General features: G+C 44.3%; 1 protein-coding gene across 2 annotated transcripts; it reads left to right on the top strand.

Annotated features, from left to right (window-relative positions):
* Positions 1-42: 42 nt before the first annotated feature.
* Positions 43-14,695, top strand: COQ6 (coenzyme Q6, monooxygenase). Of its 2 annotated transcripts, XM_008699885.2 has the most exons (12): positions 43-269; positions 6,284-6,418; positions 7,785-7,843; positions 8,138-8,261; positions 10,171-10,301; positions 10,960-11,067; positions 11,159-11,221; positions 11,604-11,711; positions 13,160-13,362; positions 13,442-13,557; positions 13,728-13,894; positions 14,571-14,695. In XM_008699885.2, the coding sequence occupies exons 1-12, from the start codon at positions 86-88 to the stop codon at positions 14,598-14,600; spliced, it is 1,428 nt and encodes a 475-aa protein (XP_008698107.1). In that variant the 5' UTR covers positions 43-85; the 3' UTR covers positions 14,601-14,695. The 2 variants fall into 2 exon arrangements, with proteins under 2 accessions (XP_008698107.1, XP_008698110.1); XM_008699888.2 differs by lacking the exon at positions 6,284-6,418.
* The last annotated feature ends 989 nt before the right edge of the window (positions 14,696-15,684 follow it).

Genomic DNA, 15,684 nt, shown 5'->3' with positions numbered 1-15,684 from the left:
AACTGAGGCCGGGCCGACGCAGCTAGCGATTGGACAGCTCTGCTCCGGAAGTGCAGCAAAAGGAGGCCCTAAAGGTGCGCTAAGTATGTTGCGGGTCAGCACCATGGCGGCCCGCCTGGCTGTGAGCCGGTGGAGGGCTGCACCTTCAGCTGCTGGGAGAGGCCCGCTGCTGTCCTGCCGGAGGTGGTCGGGCGACAAGGCAGACACGGTGTACGATGTGGTGGTGTCGGGCGGAGGCTTGGTGGGTGCAGCCATGGCCTGTGCCTTGGGTAAGCGCTTCTCCAGTCAGGTAGGGGCGGGGAGTGGGGCCGTGGAGGAACTGTGAGGACCGTGGGAACCTGCGCTCCTGTGCTTTTTCTCCTGCCCGGAGGAGCCCCAGGGCAGAGCGTTTGGTCCTTCAGGGTTCCGAAGGTCAAAAGTGGGAGGGTCCTTAGGAGTTATTTTAAACCCTGCCTGTTGTTATTTAGGAATGGGCACAGTTGGAAGCAATTAGGCGTTGTATCGGGCTAGGCGTTTGTTTCTTTTTAAAAATAGCTTTTTTGAGCTATATTTGCATACCATAAGATGCCCCCATTTAACCATACAATGTAATGGTTTTTAGTATATTAACAGGTTGTGCATCCTTCACCACCATGCATTTTAGAATATTTTTATCACCTTCCAAAGAAACAGGAACGAATTAGCAGTCACTGCCCGTTTCCCCCCAAAGCTCCTCAGCGCTAGGCAACCACTTGTGAGATTTTGTCTCTATAGATCTGCTTTTTCCTGACATTTCCATATAGTTGGATTTTGCTTAATGTTTAAAATTTCATCCAGGCTGTAACGTGCACCAGTACTTTTTTTTATGGTTGAGTAATTCTTCATTGTGTTGGCTGTACTACATTTGGTTTATGCATTTATTGATGGACGTTTGGGTTTCCACTTCTGGACTGTTTCAAATAATGCTGTTATTTTGGGTACAGGCTTTTGTGTAAACAAACATTTTTGGTTACTTGGATATATTTCTAGGAGTGGAATTGCTGGATCACATACATAGTAACTCTGTGTTTGTTTTGAAGAACTGCCAAATGGTATTCCAAGGTGGCTGCACCATTTTACATTCCCACCAGCAGTATATGAGGGGTCCAGTTTCTCCACATCTTGGACAGCACCTGCTGTCATCCTTGTGTGAAATGATATCTCCTGGTTTGATTTGCGTTTCCTTAATGACTAATGATGTTGACTATCCTTTCATATGCTTATTTGTATATCTTTGAAGAAATGCCTGTTCAGAACCTTTGCCATTTTCTTTTTTTTAAGTAATTTCTTCGCCTGATGTGGGTTTCGACCTCAGGACCCCACGATCAAGAGTTGCATACTCTACCAACTGAGCCAGCCAGACACCCCCCTATGCCCATTTTAGGCAATTTGTCTTTCTGTTATTGAGTTCTAAGAGTTGTGTGGCGTTTTTTTGTGGTTTTTTTTTGTGTGTTTTTTTTTTAATCTGGGCACAGGTCCCTTAACAGCTAAGTGATTAGCAAATATTTTCTCTTATTTTATGGGTTGCCTTTTAATTTTCTTGATGGTGTCCTTTGAAGCACAGAAGTTTTTAATTTCGGTAAAGTTCAACTTGTCAAGTTTTTACCACTTATACTTTTGGTTTCACATCTAAGAAATCATTAGCTAGCCCAAAGTCATGAAGATTCACTCTTGTGTTAAGAGTTTTGTAGTTTTGGGGCGCCTGGGTGGCACAGCGGTTAGGCATCTGCCTTCGGCTCAGGGCGTGATCCCGGCGTTCTGGGATCGAGCCCCACATCAGGCTCTTCTGCTGTGAGCCTGCTTCTTCCTCTCCCACTCCCCCTGCTTGTGTTCCCTCTCTCGCTGGCTGTCTCTATCTCTTCCAATAAATAAATAAATTCTTAAAAAAAAAAAAAAAGAGTTTTGTAGTTTTAACTCTTAGATTTAAGCCTACGATCTACTTGGAGTTAAACTTTGTGTGTAAGGTGAGGTAAGGACTTTGTTTTTACGTGTATAGTTTAGGCTGGTTTGCTTCACTGTGATATAGATCCTGTTTTCGTATTTTATGTGAGGAAACTTGCTTAGCAAGGTTAAGTAGGGACCAGAGCCTTAAAAGTCAACTGGTAGCAGACTCAGAACTTGAACCCAAGCCACCAAACTCCAGATCTTTTGCCTTTTTTCTTTTTTTTTTTAATTTATTTATCTGAGAGAGCGTGCGTGCACATGGGGGTGGAGGGTAGAGAGAAGGGACAGACAGAGAGGGAGAGAAGCAGACTCCCTGCTGAGCACAGAGCCTGCTGCAGGGCTGGATCCCAGGACTCTTGAGATGATGACCTGAGCCAAAATCAAAAGCCGGACCCTCAACCAGCTGAGCCACCCAGGCGCCCCCAGGTCTTTTGCTTTTAACAATTGTATAGTGATTTGCAGAAACTGGATTTGAGTTTTCTGGCCTCACAAATTAAAGATCGCTAATGTGAAAGCATTTGTTGACTTAAGAATAAGGGGTGCAAAGGACCACAGGGGAAGGGAGGGAAAACTGAATGGGAAGAAGTCAGAGAGGGAGACAAACCATGAGAGACTGGACTCCGGGAAACAAACTGAGGGTTACAGAAGGGAGGGGGATGATGGGTATTAAGGAGGGCACGTGTTGTGATGACCACTGGGTGTTAAACGCAGGTAATGAATCATTGAACAGTACATCAAAAACGAATGACATCTATGTTGGCTAACTGAACATAAAAAAAAATTTAAAAATCTATTTTCTGGTGCTATAATAAACACATTTTAAAATTTAAAAAATAAGTAAATAATTAAAAAAAAAAAAGAATAAGGTGTGACAGCCACATCTTCCCTAGGGTGGCTCCTCTTCTGGGAAACAATGCTTTGTATGAACTAATCGGCTTGAATCTCAAAGTAATTATATAAAACATAGTTATCAATTATTGAGTACTCATTATGGATAGGCATCTTTTAAAGTATTTTGTGTACGTTTTTACTTAATCCTCATCTTTTAATTGAAGTCTAGTTGACACGCATCCTCAATAATCTTGATTGTAGATTGTGCAGATAAGGAAATTAAAACTCAGAAAGAATAAGTAACTTGTACTCAAAAGTTGGAAATTGGGAGATACAGAGCCTTTTTGAGACACAGAACTCTCTGGCAGGTTTATATACCTTTCCTTCCTGACAGCCATTTTGGTTGTACCTACTGGTCAATGGGCTAAAATAGCGGTTCTTGGGGCGCCTGGGTAGCGCAGTCGTTAAGCGTCTGCCTTTGGCTCAGGGCGTGATCCCGGCGTTCTGGGATCGAGCCCCACATCGGGCTTCTCCGCTGGGAGCCTGCTTCTTCCTCTCCCACTCCCCCTGCCTGTGTTCCCTCTCTCGCTGGCTGTCTCTGTCTAACAAAGAAATAAATAAATCTTTAAAAAAAATAATAATAAATAAATAAAATAAAATAGCGGTTCTTGAGAACTCAAAGCTTGAGCTTGAGTGCATTTAAGAATCACGTGGGATTTTCCTTTTGTTTGGAGGTGTTGAATAAGGCATATACAGAAAATTCAGAAGGGATTTTGAGTTCTGAAATACAAAGGGGATAGGACATGCAGTATAAAGGATGTAAAGGGAGACTTCCTTTTTTTTTTTAAGATTTTATTTATTTGATATATAGAGAGAGACAGCCAGCGAGAGAGGGAACACAACAGGGGGAGTGGGAGAGGAAGAAGCAGGCTCCCAGCGGAGCAGGGATCACGCCCTGGGCCGAAGGCAGACTCTTAACAACTGAGCCACCCAGGTGCCACCGTTTTTTATTTTTAGCCACCCAGTTCTCCTTGAAGATAGGCGCCTGTTACCAGTTTGTGGGGCATATTTTAAAAATGAGGATTCCAGGTTTCACGTCCATTGACTGATTGGGTTTATCCAGGTGGGTCCCAGGAGCCTGTACTTTTAACAAATACCTCCAGAGGTGGATGCCTGGAGACCACGCTTTGAGAAAGAAGCAGTGGGAAGAGCTTAATTTTCTTCTAGTGACTTTACTTCTTAACTTTTTATATAATTCTGTATGACGTATACCTGAAAAAATTTCTAGTCTTACTAAAACTTTAGTGTTAATACTTGTATTTTAACTTTTTCCTCCCTGTCTTTTTGTCTTACCCTCCCCCCCCAATGCCTCAAGGGAGGGAGAGCAGCAGTGCTCTCTTTTACAAACTTAAACAGAGAATTCTGTATTGTAATTGTTTCTTTTTTCCGTCTCTTGCATAGAAGTATAAGTCCTCAAAGTCAGGACTGACTTTAAACAGTTAAAATACAGAATTCTCTGTGTAATTCTACAAAAGAAAGGTCAAGGACCCGAGTACACTGGGCTGTGAGCATCACTGCTCCAAGTCGAAACTACCAAACGGAGGTTTACAAAAGAAAATTCACACACTGGCTAATTTCCTGAAAAAACTCAGAGAAAATAGTAAATGTTAAATGTGAAAGTTGAAACTCTGGTAGGTTTGGAATCTTTCATGTGATTTATTCAGTGAGCAAGCCTCGCTGTTTTCCTATAAAGCAGCTGGGACCCTGGGCGGATCCTCAGCCTTTCAGAGGCAGGTGTGGTGTTGGGAGTGTTTTCTCTTGTTGAGTCAGATAAACTACCAGCCTGCGATTTTGTGCTGCCGGTGTTTCCCCTTGATCCTCACAGCATGTATCCCAGAGAATATTGGCAGTAGTTTATATGGGGATCAGCCTTACTTTTTATTCCAACGTCCACTTAATTTTAGACAGCTGCTTTTTTTAAAAGTGAAAAATTTTCAGTAGGCTCTATATTATTTCCCAAGTCAATTTGTTTTCCTTGATTCTTCTTCAGACTCACATTAGTTGATGTTTCAGCCTTGAAACATCTATATTTCCCTCTCACGTTATTATTTGTAAATTGTATTCTGTAGTATTCTTTCTCCAAATGAGTTTTCTAAAATGTTACTTTAAATGGCTAAAAAATAAAACACTGAACCCGGCTATATTTTCTAATGTGTTTGGAAATATACTTCGTTTCCTGTTAGTTTCCTTGTCTCTCATTTAACAAAATGTCCATTGAATATCTGTTTTCTGGGTTGAGGAGATAGAGCATTTGCTGCTGGGAATATTAGCCGAAAGAAAAGGATTGGTTCCTGCCCCCAGGGAATTTAGAATCTAGCAAGAAAGACGTGTAAGTAACTAATAGAAGGGATTATGAAATGAAAGCTCCCCTGGAGCAGCGAGCCGCTGACTGTGCTGGGGGCGGAGGTGCGGGGAGCGGCATGAACACCGCTGGGGAGGTGAGACTTGAGCGAGTAGGATCCAGAGGGAGGGAGGAAGGTGGCCAGGGGGGGCATTCGGGTGGAGCAGGTGCTGGAAGGCAGCCCTCCCCGAGGAGCGTGGAGCGTGGCTGTTCCCACCCTCCAGTGTAACCCGGCCCCGCAAGCTGGGGCCCCGTGATCATGGTAGTCCTGGTGCTGCTCACTGCCTGGTCACCGGAGCGACCTTGGTTTTCACACTCCCTAGTTACGTCTTACGGTAATGCCACTCTTCTTATTTAGATTCCAAAAAATGTGGGGTTGTCATCATTACTAAAACCTACCGTGTTTCTAATGATCCTGTCACCTTTTTCCTCCTTTCTTGGCTGCAGCAGCTCCCTGCTTACCGTTTCCATGTCTTTCCCTGGGGCATGGTGGAGGGACTATCTGGGCTGCAGACACCTAGTAACCAAGGCCCCAGGTCCCCTTTTTACTTCGCTCTACAGATGTTTGAGGACCAGATCTGTAGGTACAATTGGTGTATCTTGGGGGCTCCTTTTCTTTTACAAGTAATTCTTTATCCTTGATTTAATCTCAAGGCCACAACGAATTTTGCTTATTAATATTCCATTTTTCTGTTGAACAGGATTTGTAATTTTTAGTGACTTAACAGTTTAAAGATTAGAAATGTCTGGTGTCTAAATACTTCAGCCTTTCTGTTTTACTTCATTCTTCCTTTCTGGGGAATTCTGTGAGTTTTGCCATTATTAGCTTCTTTGCACATGGCAGGTGTTGGACTGTGAAGAGAAACCTTACAGTCATGGGCAGGGTGGCTCACGTGGCTGAAATAGTGGCATATGTTCTTGCTTAGGATTTTGTCTGGTGTTTCCTTTTTGTGTGCCCGAGAGAAATTTGTATACTAAGGGCTAAGGAATTAGTTAATCTGTTGCTTCTCTTGGAAATGAGAAAGGGAAGAAATTCTGACTTTCCCAATATGATATAAAATGTTGATTCCTTTTTTTTTTTTTTTTAAGGATATGATATTCACTTTCATGACAAGAAAATCCTGTTGCTAGAAGCAGGTCCAAAGAAAGTATGGGAGAAATTGCCAGAAACTTACAGCAACAGAGTCAGCTCCATTTCCCCTGGCTCTGCAACCCTTCTCAGTAGTGAGTAGATCTTTCATTCAGCCAGTACCTTGTCTGTCTTGGCTTTCCAGTGTGTCCCATAGGGCAGAGTCTCGAGCATCTGGTGAGGGGGCTGAGCATGGGGAAGGAGGGGTTGGTATGGTAATGTAGCGCACCGTTGAAGAGGAGGACCCCTGACACTATGAAAGTGTCCCCTCCCAGTCTGAGGAAGCCCTCCTTGGGACATGTGGGTTCAGCATGTAGACTTCGTTTGTGATGTTGGGTCATTATGAGCTGGTGGAATTGAAACTGTCTGAACGAATTATGACCGTTCACTTCTAGTACGAGTACCCTCTTTATTCCCAGAGACAGCCTGCTCGGGGTCTGGGGAGTTTGCATGCTAAATGCTTTTGCAGTGTAGGTCCATGTGTGCACACAGAACCCATTAGAAAACTGTCTTTAGGTCTCTGCCAAACATTATGCCCCCGGCTATCCTGTCTAGAACCACCCTGTCAAAACTTAAGGTTCTTCCGTCACTCCTCAGCCCCTCATACTGCTTTATTTTTCTTTAGAACACTTAGTACTACCTGACAGTGATTATGTGTTTGTTTTCTTACTGTCTCTCCAGCCAGAATGTGAGCTGCAGAAGGGCAGGACGTTTGTTTGGTTTCACACTTCACGCTCAGTAACTAGGATTGTGTCTGGCTCAGTAAATGTGTCCACACTGAATAAATCTGTTTAGTGCTACGGGGTTTAAAAAAAAAAAAAAAAAAAGTTAAAAGACCGTCTTTTTTTTTTTTTTTTAAGATTTTAAGTAATTTCTATACCCACTGTGGGGCTCAGACTCACGACCCTGAGATCAAGAGTGCTGTGCCCTTCTGACTGAGCCAGTCAGGCACCCCCCAAAATAGTCTTTATCCAGAGAGTTTATAACTTCTATAGGATGATGAAAAACAATATGGGTTTGGTTTCCTTTTATATTTTCCCTAACTTTAATGTGATTTGACTTTCAAAAAAAATATTTGGGGGGGCAGAGGGAGAGAGGCAGAGAGAATCTCAGGCAGACTCCCCACTGAGCGTGGAGCCCGACATGGGGCATGATCTCATGACCCTGAGATCACGACCTGAGCTGAAACCAAGAGTTGGACACTTGACTGACTGAGCCACCCAGGTGCCCCAGATTACTTTTTGATTATGACAGCTGGGTCTTTTTTCATGCTGTATAATCTGAACTGGGGAACAGAGTAGTTTAACTCCTAGCATCAAACAGGAAGAAATGGAGAGTATTTTTCTGTCATTGGAGGACACTGAAAATGATCTCTTACTTTACAGGTTGGAGAGACAGAGCCCAGGAGGGGTGTGTCCCGTGAGGTTGCTCTGGCCTATGTATGGATCCTTTCTTTTGTAGGTTTTGGAGCCTGGGACCACATCTGCAACATGAGATACAGAGCCTTTCGGCGAATGCAGGTGCCTCCTTTATCACTTTTGGCATGATATCTTAGTTGTCCATATTCTTTTCTGTATCTTGGAATCCATATTCTCTGTATTTTGTGTGAAAGTGGGAAGTTCCCAGTCAGTCTAAGGAAGTGGGAGGAAGCATTCTCAAGAGAATTTTCTTCTCGCCTTCTGTCTCCTATCAGAGGAACTGATACTGTGATTTTTCTGCTTCTGTCGCTTAGGGAAGGCAGTACTGTTTCTGATGGGAGCAAGAAATCTTCTCTTCCTTGGGTTATAATACAAACTTTCCCTTCATGTTTCCAGGTGTGGGATGCCTGCTCAGAGGCCCTGATAATGTTCGATAAGGATAATCTGGATGACATGGGCTATATAGTGGAGAATGATGTCATAATGTGCGCTCTAACCAAGCAGCTGGAGGCGGTGTCAGGTGAGGCACCACCCTCTTGCATCTTCCTTCTACTCTGCAAGGGGAAATTTTTCTAGGACTTATTGGAAAAAAGAATCCCTTTCATGGAGACTATCCACCATAAAGAAACCCTCTGATGGATATCTTAGGGTTTTTTCTTTTTTTTTTTCCCCAACAGTTTTATTCAGGTATAATTTATATGCCCTAAAATTCACCCATTTTAAGTGTACAATTCAGTGATTTTTAGTGTAGAGTTATGCCACCGTCACAATATCATTTTAGAACGTTTCTGTCACCTCAAAGAGAAGTCTTACCCCATTCCCAGCCCCAGCCCCTGGCACCACTGATCTACTTTTGGTCTCTCGGGATTTGCCTGTTCTGGACATTTCATTTCATGTAGAGTGAATCATAGTGTATTCTTTTGTGTCTACTTCTCTCCCCGGACATATCTTTGATATTCATTCATGTTGTAGCCTGTATTAGCAGTCCATTCTTTTTTTCTTTTTTTAAGATTTTATTTATTTGACAGACAGCCAGTGAGAGAGGGAACACAGGCAGGGGGAGTGGGAGAGAAAGAAGCAGGCTCCTAGTGGAGAAGCCTGGTGCGGGGCTCGATCCCAGGACTCTGGGATCACGCCCTGAGCCGAAGGCAGACGCTTAAGGACTGCGCCACCCAGGCGGGTGGGTACTGAGGAGTAGACTTGCTGGGTCATATACTCTATGTTTAACATCTTCAGAAACTGCTGAACTTTTTCAAAGAGGCTGCACTTTCCTACCATTAATATATAAGGGTCCCAGTTTCTCCACATCCTTGCCAACACTTCTCCTTTTATTTTTTTATTCTATCCATCCTAGTGACTGAAACGGTATCTTATTGTAGTTTTGATTGTATTTCCCATCTTCTCCTATGCTTATTGGCCATTCGGAGAAATGACTATTCAGAATTTTCTGCCCATTTAAAAACTGAATCGTCTTTTTCTTTTTGAGTTATAGGAGTTCTTTATGTATTCTGAATATAAATTCATTATCAGATATATGATTTGGAAATACCTCAGGATTGTTCGAAGTGAGAGAAAAATCGGAAGTAACTTAAATGCTTTCTGATATGGTATAGTAATTTATCCATTCAGTGAACTTATGTGCAGCTTTGTTTTCATAAAGATTTTATTTTTTTAAGTAATCTCTACACCCAACATGGGGCCTGAACTCACAACCCTGAGATCCAGAGTCCCATGCTCTACTGACTGAGCCAGCCAGGTGCCCCACTTAGTGCAACTTTTAAAGATAATTTAGGCCTAATCTTTAGTCACTTAGAAACACGTTCCATAACATATTGGTGAAAAAAGTACATGTCATATCCTATGTCTACACGCGCATCTATACACATAGGAAATAGCTGGAAAGCTACATGGGAAAGCTTTAAGTGTAGTTGCCTCTGAATCGTATGATTCAGGGTGATTTTTCCATCCCTTTTAAATCTTTGTTGTTCAGACTTTGCAGGCATATCATTTTTATGATCAGAAGAGTAGAATGATTTCCAGTGGCAAAAAAAATCTTAGGAAATCTAGAACTTTTTTAAGCCCCTGGGATTCCCACCCTGTTGATTCTGAGGCACAGAGTGAACCTAGAAGAGCAGGAATGTGGGGGTGAGAAGGAAGAATCCCTGCTGCGGGCTGGTCATTCAGTGAGGGCTGATTTTTTTTTTTTTTTTTTTTGACACTGACTCATCCCTGTGGCTCTGTCATTTACCAGCTCTCAGACTGCAGCATTAATTATAGTAGCTATATTTTAGATTTCACTTTTCTTGTTTAGGAGTAAACGATAAGAGACAGCTGTCCCGAGAACTCGCTTTAGATTTAGTTACAGCTTTTTCCTCAGCCCGTGTGGGCTCCCTTTCTAATGTTTTGTTTTCTCTCTTCTGACCTCCTAGACCGGGTGACGGTTCTCTACCGGAGCAAAGCAGTCAGCTACACCTGGCCTTATCCGTTTACCATGGCAGACTCCAGCCCTTGGGTTCATATTACCCTAGGTGATGGCAGCACCCTCCAGACTAAATTGTTGGTAGTTGAAAATTCTTATTTTGCCAGGGGTCTTGCATATCCATAGCTTATCCTAGACTCTAGGGCCTTCTGTTTTAGATTTAAGCTATAATTTTTGGCAAAGTTTTTGGTTATAAGGACCAGTACGCACTCAGGCCAACTCAAGTTAAGATGGTCTTGTAAATCCTGTATGGGAAGCAGTCTCCTGGACAGTCTTAGGTCTTGAAAGAAAAGGGGAACAGGAACAGCAGTTGAGGTGGTTCTTTCCCTCGCAGGAGTCCTGTAGTCACTTCATCTCCTTGCACTTCCCATGTCTCTGTTCGCCAGCTTCCCCTTTTACCTGGCAGCCATTCCTAACCTTCCAGCAGGACTGTTCAGCTCCAGTGCCTGCCATATTAACTTCTAGTTCAAGTATCAAGAGAATTTGGCTAAGTTAACCTATAGCTGACACCTCATGGGGCAGATGGCCAGCTTTGGTCCATTAGCTGACACTGGGGCCACCTATGTAAGGCCACCCCTCCCAGGGGCTGTGAGTGAGGTGGGCGGGGTAAAAGTTGCCTGCCACGGATGAGCTTGTGAACAGTCGGGACTAGAGAAAACTTAAGGAGGCAGAGACAAACTTCTGGAACAGCTGCATGTGTTAGGAGGTTATAAGACAACAGACTTTTGTTTCCACGCAGATCGGTGCCGACGGTCACAACTCAGGAGTGCGGCAGGCTGCCGGGATTCAGAATGTCAGCTGGAACTATGATCAGTCTGCTGTTGTGGCCACTCTGCATTTATCAGAGGTAAGATCCTGAGCCCATCATCTGGGGACCCTGCTCGAGTTTAGTGGGTATTAAGTGCTTTTCGTGAGAACTCGTCCTTTCTCTGTTGTAGGCCACAGAAAACAACGTAGCTTGGCAGAGATTTCTTCCCTCTGGGCCCATTGCTCTGCTCCCGGTAAGAAGTCCTTCTGGCTGGTCTGCTTAAACATGCCCAGCCTTCTTCTCTTATGGCTTCATTTTCTCTCAACCTTTTTCTGGTTTCTAGGGAATATGCCCAGGCCAACTTTGTTTCCCCTTACTTCCTGTATGCTGGAGAGCTCCCAAGAACAGAAGTCTTACCCTTATTTTTTTATTTATTTTTTTCTTTATTTTTTTCTTTAGTGCGTGTGTGCCTGAAAGTGGGGGGAGGGGCAGAGGGAGAGAATCTCAAGCAGTCTCCCTGCTGAGCACGGGGCCCCGCGTGGGTCTCGAGCTCCCGGCCCTGAGATCATGACCTAAGCTGAAATCAACCGACTGAGCCACCCAGGCGCCCCAGTATTGATGTTCTTTTGACACAGCTCTCAGACACCTTGAGCTCCTTGGTCTGGTCCACATCCCATGAACATGCAGCAGAGCTCGTCGGCATGGATGAAGAAAAGTTCGTGGATACCATTAACTCTGCGTTTGTGAGTATGAGCTTGTCCCGCTGGTGCTGTGTTGCAGGGCGGATACAGAGAGGTGGTTTTGATGAGGGAAAAAGGAATAAGCAACCAGTGGCCCCTTTGTAACTCTAGGGTTTGATCTGGGCTACGTGGAGGGGAGGGCATTCAGGAAAATGCAAAACAATGGAACTTAATAACCTCCGTGCTTTTTTTTGAGGGTTGTGGGCCACTGTTGTAGTTAGCATTGGCCTGTTTTTTGAAGCTGTAACACTTGGCTAATTTTGAATAGCTGTACTAGGTTCAAAGTACCTGAACCTTTGAAGCCTGATTCATTAGAAGGGTTCTTAGAGGAGCTGAGCACATTTTAGCAGGGAGCGTAAGAGAAAGTTTTGTAGATGGACGTGGGTTCAGTATTCGGAAGTAGACACAGCCTTTAATAATATTGGCACCAAGAACTTCAGAGCTTAAACACCACGTATATCTAAATTCACTAACAGTAATAATCAGTAAGATTTACTGGACGTTTGCTGTGTGCTGTCTACGGTGAAAACACTGCTCTTCTGGCTGATTTTAATGCGCAGAACCGTCGAGGAGGGTATTGTTGTCGTGCTCGTTTAGAGCTCAGTTACTTGCCCGAGGTCACAGAGCTGGCAGTAAAGCCGGGTTTAGAAGTCAGGCTGGCCCTGGAACCTGTGGTTTTAACCACAGACTCCACCACCTCGCCAGTGACTTCGCAGTACTTTACGCCGAGGAACTTAGACGTCAGGGCTCTGGAGTTGCAACGAGAGGGAAAGGAACTGCACGTACTAAGCGGCTTCCAGGGTAGGTGGTGAACACTGCCCCTCTGGCCGCTCAGCGTGTACTCCTGCCACGGGCTTCCGCAGTGCGAACGTTTAGCAGCAATCACACGTGCCTTCTGGTAGAAGAGTGGAGGGTTGGGGGGGAGGCTCACAGCTTCTGGATGCTCTGAGGGTCACCCTGGTGAATTTAAGATTTTGGAGAGAGTGTGAGCGAGCGCGTGCAAGAGCAGAGGGAGAAGCAGACTCCTCACTGAGCACAGAGCCTGACGTGGGGCTCAATCCCAGGACCCCAGGATCATGACCTGAGCTGAAGGCAGATGCTTCACGGAGCCACCCAGGCGCCCCTAGAAGGACATTCTAAGCAGAGGGAGGAATGCCAGGGGCGAGAGGATGTTGTTTGGTTTTTGAGGGTTAAGGTGAAGTGAAAGGTGGAAGTTCACAGGCAGGGGCAGCTCAGGAGCAGTTTGGTTTGATCCTGAAGCCTGTGGGGAAGGGTAAGGACTTGTGTTCGGCATTGTTTAAGGGGCTGGTCGCCTGTGGTCTAGATCAGTTTAGACATGTTAGGTGCCATTAACGCTTGGCTTTAGTGATAAAATGGGTTTCCTTGCTGTTTTTTTTTATTTCCTGTTAATCACTGATGAATTTCCACTGTCTGTGGCTGGCGCTACTCAGTGGAGTGACGCCAACCACACGGACTTCATCGACTCGGCCAGCACCGTGCTGCAGTCTGTGGTCGGCTTTCTGAGGCCCACTAAGGTCTCAGCTCGCCAGCTGCCCCCAAGCGTAGCCAGAGTGGACGCCAGAAGCCGAGTGCTGTTTCCACTTGGGTTGGGACATGCTGCTGAGTACGTCCGGCCGCGGCTGGCGCTCATCGGGTAAGACGACAACGGAGCCGGGCCGCTCTCTCCTCACCTGGCTGCAGGGGTCCGCACCTGAACTCTGCTTTCTTCTTAGGGATGCGGCCCACAGAGTCCACCCACTTGCAGGACAAGGTGTCAACATGGGCTTTGGGGATGTCTCCAGCTTGGTCCATCACCTCAGTGCTGCAGCCTTCAATGGGAAGGACTTAGGTAAGGGTTCACGTACCTCAGAGAAGTATCCGGAGGTCATGTAGTCAGGGAAGGTCGGGACCCCAAGGTGCCCCTCCGTGGCCAGATGTGGTAGACATGGATGTGTCTGGCTTGCTAGGAAACAACTTCACTATAAGATGAGGGATTTATACCTTTCCTCCTTCCTCCAGGCTCTATGAGCCATCTCACAGGTTACGAAACAGATCGACAGCGTCACAACACTGCTCTTCTGGCTGCTACTGACCTACTGAAAAGGCTCTATTCCACCAGTGCCGCTCCGCTGGTGCTGCTCCGGACGTGGGGTCTACAGGCCACAAACGCAGTATCTCCACTCAAAGTAAGGTCGCTCACGGCTCTCCAGGAGTTGCCCACTGAGGAGGGACTTGGCCAATGATCTGAATTTCTTTGAATTAATTTTCTTGGCTGTAAAATACTCTTTTTATGCATACCTCCCCCATTGGTTACGAGCAAAAACATCCTTGCTGGGCTTGTGGGTGCTAGAGCCCACATCTAAACAATAAGTTTATAGGAGGAAGAGGAACTTAAAATAGTGAATAGGAACTTTTAAAGATAAAGATGCATTAGGGGCGCGTGGGTGGCTCAGTTGGTTAAGCGTCTGTTGATTTTGGCTCAGGTCATGATCTTGGGGTTGTGAGATCGAGCCCTTCTTCAGGCTCCGCACTCAGTGCAGTCTGCTTGTCTCTCTTGCTCAAATAAATAACAATATTTTTAAAAAAAGCTTTAAACTCCTTTTGCTGCTTGGCCTGCTTCTTTCCTGAGAAACTTCCATTTAAAGACACTTCGGAGGGACTCTTAAGTAGGCTCCACTCCCATCATGGAGCCTTGAAATCACAACCCTTATACCAAGACCTGAGCTGAGATCAAGAGTTGGACGCTTAACCAACTGAGCCACCCAGTCACTCCTGGATATTTTATTTTAAAATATTTTCTTCACTTGCTCTCACACCTTAACAATGTCAAAATATCATTTTTTTTTTTTCATTTTTCTCCAGGAACAGATTATGGCCTTTGCAAGCAAATGAATGCTCCTCTTCTGGACATTCTGTTGAAGAAAAATGAACACCTTTCCTCAAGACCGTCACATATTTTCAAGATTTAATAAATTTGCTTTATGTTAGAATTCTCTAGTCACTTTTTCTCCTCTGCTTAATGGGCCTGTGGAGTCCAAATAATGAGTGATCGATAATTTGCTGTGAGGAGGGCGTATCAGTCAAGCCAACAAAAAACCCCAAAGGAAGACTATTATGATTTGGTTGAAAAGCCTTTTTATTACTAAAAGAAAAATTGCTAAGGTGCTGTCTTGTTCATTTTTGAGAGAGGATTTATAAAAGGGAAGATTTCTAAAAGTAAGTTGCTATCAACTTGAAACAGGCTTCTATTTACATAGCATATTTTATGGTAACCTCCTGGTAACCACAAGGGAGAAATACAGTAAGTACACAAAAGAAAACGAGAAAGGCATCTAAACGTAAACTAAAGCCATCAAACCACAAGAGTGAAAGAGAGGAACAGAGAACTACATAAACGGCCAGAAAACAATGAACAAAATGTCAATAAGTATATACCTATTAATAAGTAAATGGACTAAGTTTGCCAATCAGAAGACACAGAGTGGTTGCGTGGGTAAAAAAAACAACACACATCTACGTACTGCCCACAAGAGACACTTAAGGACACACCCAGACTGAAAGTGGAAGGGACAGAAAAAGATACTTCATGGAAATCCATGAACAGATTAGCCACACTCCAATCAGACTTTAAAATAAACACTGTAATAAGAAACAAGGACATTAATAAAGGGGTCAAGCTAGTAAGAAGGTGTAAGATTTATAAATACACATGCACCCAACGTAGGAACACCAAAATATATAGAGCAGATACTCAGAGACCTGAAGGGAGATACTGAAAGCAATATGGTAACTGTAGGAGACTTTAATATCCCCCGCTCATCAGTGGATAATTCAGACGAATCAATACAGAAACACTGGCCTTAACACATTAGACCACATGGACTTAACAGACATACTCAGAACATTCTATCTAAAAGGAGCAGAATACAAATTCTTCTCAAGTGTACAGAACATTCTCCAGATAAATCATGTTAGG

This window comes from Ursus maritimus, unplaced genomic scaffold (assembly GCF_017311325.1).
Source record: "Ursus maritimus isolate PB19 unplaced genomic scaffold, ASM1731132v1 scaffold_25, whole genome shotgun sequence".
NCBI lineage: Eukaryota > Metazoa > Chordata > Mammalia > Carnivora > Ursidae > Ursus > Ursus maritimus.
The sequence above is the reverse complement of the archived record's forward strand: the minus strand, read 5'-3'. Positions and strand labels throughout refer to the sequence as shown.